This window comes from Manacus vitellinus, unplaced genomic scaffold (assembly GCF_001715985.3).
Source record: "Manacus vitellinus isolate BGI_N305 unplaced genomic scaffold, ASM171598v3 scaffold_64_pilon, whole genome shotgun sequence".
Taxonomy (NCBI): Eukaryota; Metazoa; Chordata; class Aves; order Passeriformes; family Pipridae; genus Manacus; species Manacus vitellinus.
This window is the reverse complement of record NW_021940718.1, coordinates 2,979,569-2,980,578: the sequence shown is the minus strand read 5'-3', so window position 1 is coordinate 2,980,578 and position 1,010 is coordinate 2,979,569. Positions and strand designations below refer to the sequence as shown.

Sequence of the window (1,010 nt, the reverse complement as noted above, 5' to 3'; positions counted from 1 at the left end):
ATGTTTACAGAATAGCTTTAACTCTTCACCTGGCTGTGGGGCTGGGGAGGGAGCCCGGCTGTTCTCCACCAGTCCTTCCCAAATATACCAGTATTCCGTTTGCAAACTGAAATAACCAGAAAGAAAAGGTCCGGTTGCACTTTTTATTTTAGGACACGCAAGGGTTGTCTTTTATTTTTTTAAAATCATTCTATTATTATTATAATAATTTTTTTTTTGTGGTTCTTTTTGTATGTAGTTATTTTTTTGGATGATTCTCAATGGTTCTATAAATATATATATATATTTTTTTTTTTGTAATGCAGGTCTATCTTGTAATTTGCCAATGTGAAAACTGCCCAAAAATGTGTGATGTGAGGTTGGGAGGTCGTGGGATGGAGGGGGCACAGTTAACACACCATGTCACAAAAACCAGACAGATTTCTATCTCCATTTTATTTTGTGGTTGGTTTGGGGGTTGGTTTTTTTTTTGTTTTGTTTTTTGTTTTTCATCTTTTTTTTTTTTTAGTTTTATTTTTTTATTTTTTACCTCTTTATGTATATGTAGGGAATTTATAGGAAAATATGTACTTTATTGAATAAATTTTAAAAACTAAAATATATTTTATTTTAAAAAGAAAATAACGGACCTTTAACCTTACATGGCTAAAGTACTGATTATATATTTGCTGAGCTGACTTGACGGTTATGAAAATTGTATCAAGAGTTTTATTTTTTGACTTCAAAGCCTTCTTAATAAAGACTTTTTACTATATATGAACTCTTGTGCTACCCCGGTGTCTCCCTGTCTCTGAAGCCTCTTGGCACCCGTTCAGCATCTCGGGACAGCCCCCCTGCTCTGGGTTTGGGGGCTGTGCTGGGGTGCTGCACATCCCACTGCATTATCTCTCCCAGGCCATGTTGGGAAAGTGCCCAAGTGTAAGAAGGTCATGGAGCTGCTGGATCAAGTCCAGAGGAGGCCACGGAGATGCTCCAAGGGCTGGAGCCCCTCTGCTCTGGAGCCAGGCTGG

At 38.0% G+C, this 1,010-nt stretch overlaps 1 protein-coding gene across 1 annotated transcript in view; it reads right to left on the bottom strand.

The window, feature by feature from the left end:
• Positions 1-17: 17 nt before the first annotated feature.
• The window catches only part of UNC13A (unc-13 homolog A), a 37,828-nt gene continuing 36,835 nt past the window's right edge, over positions 18-1,010 (bottom strand). The window contains exon 47 of the mRNA XM_029963902.1: positions 18-106. Coding sequence (XP_029819762.1) covers positions 18-106 — 89 coding nt within the window. The remainder of the gene's footprint in view (positions 107-1,010) is intronic.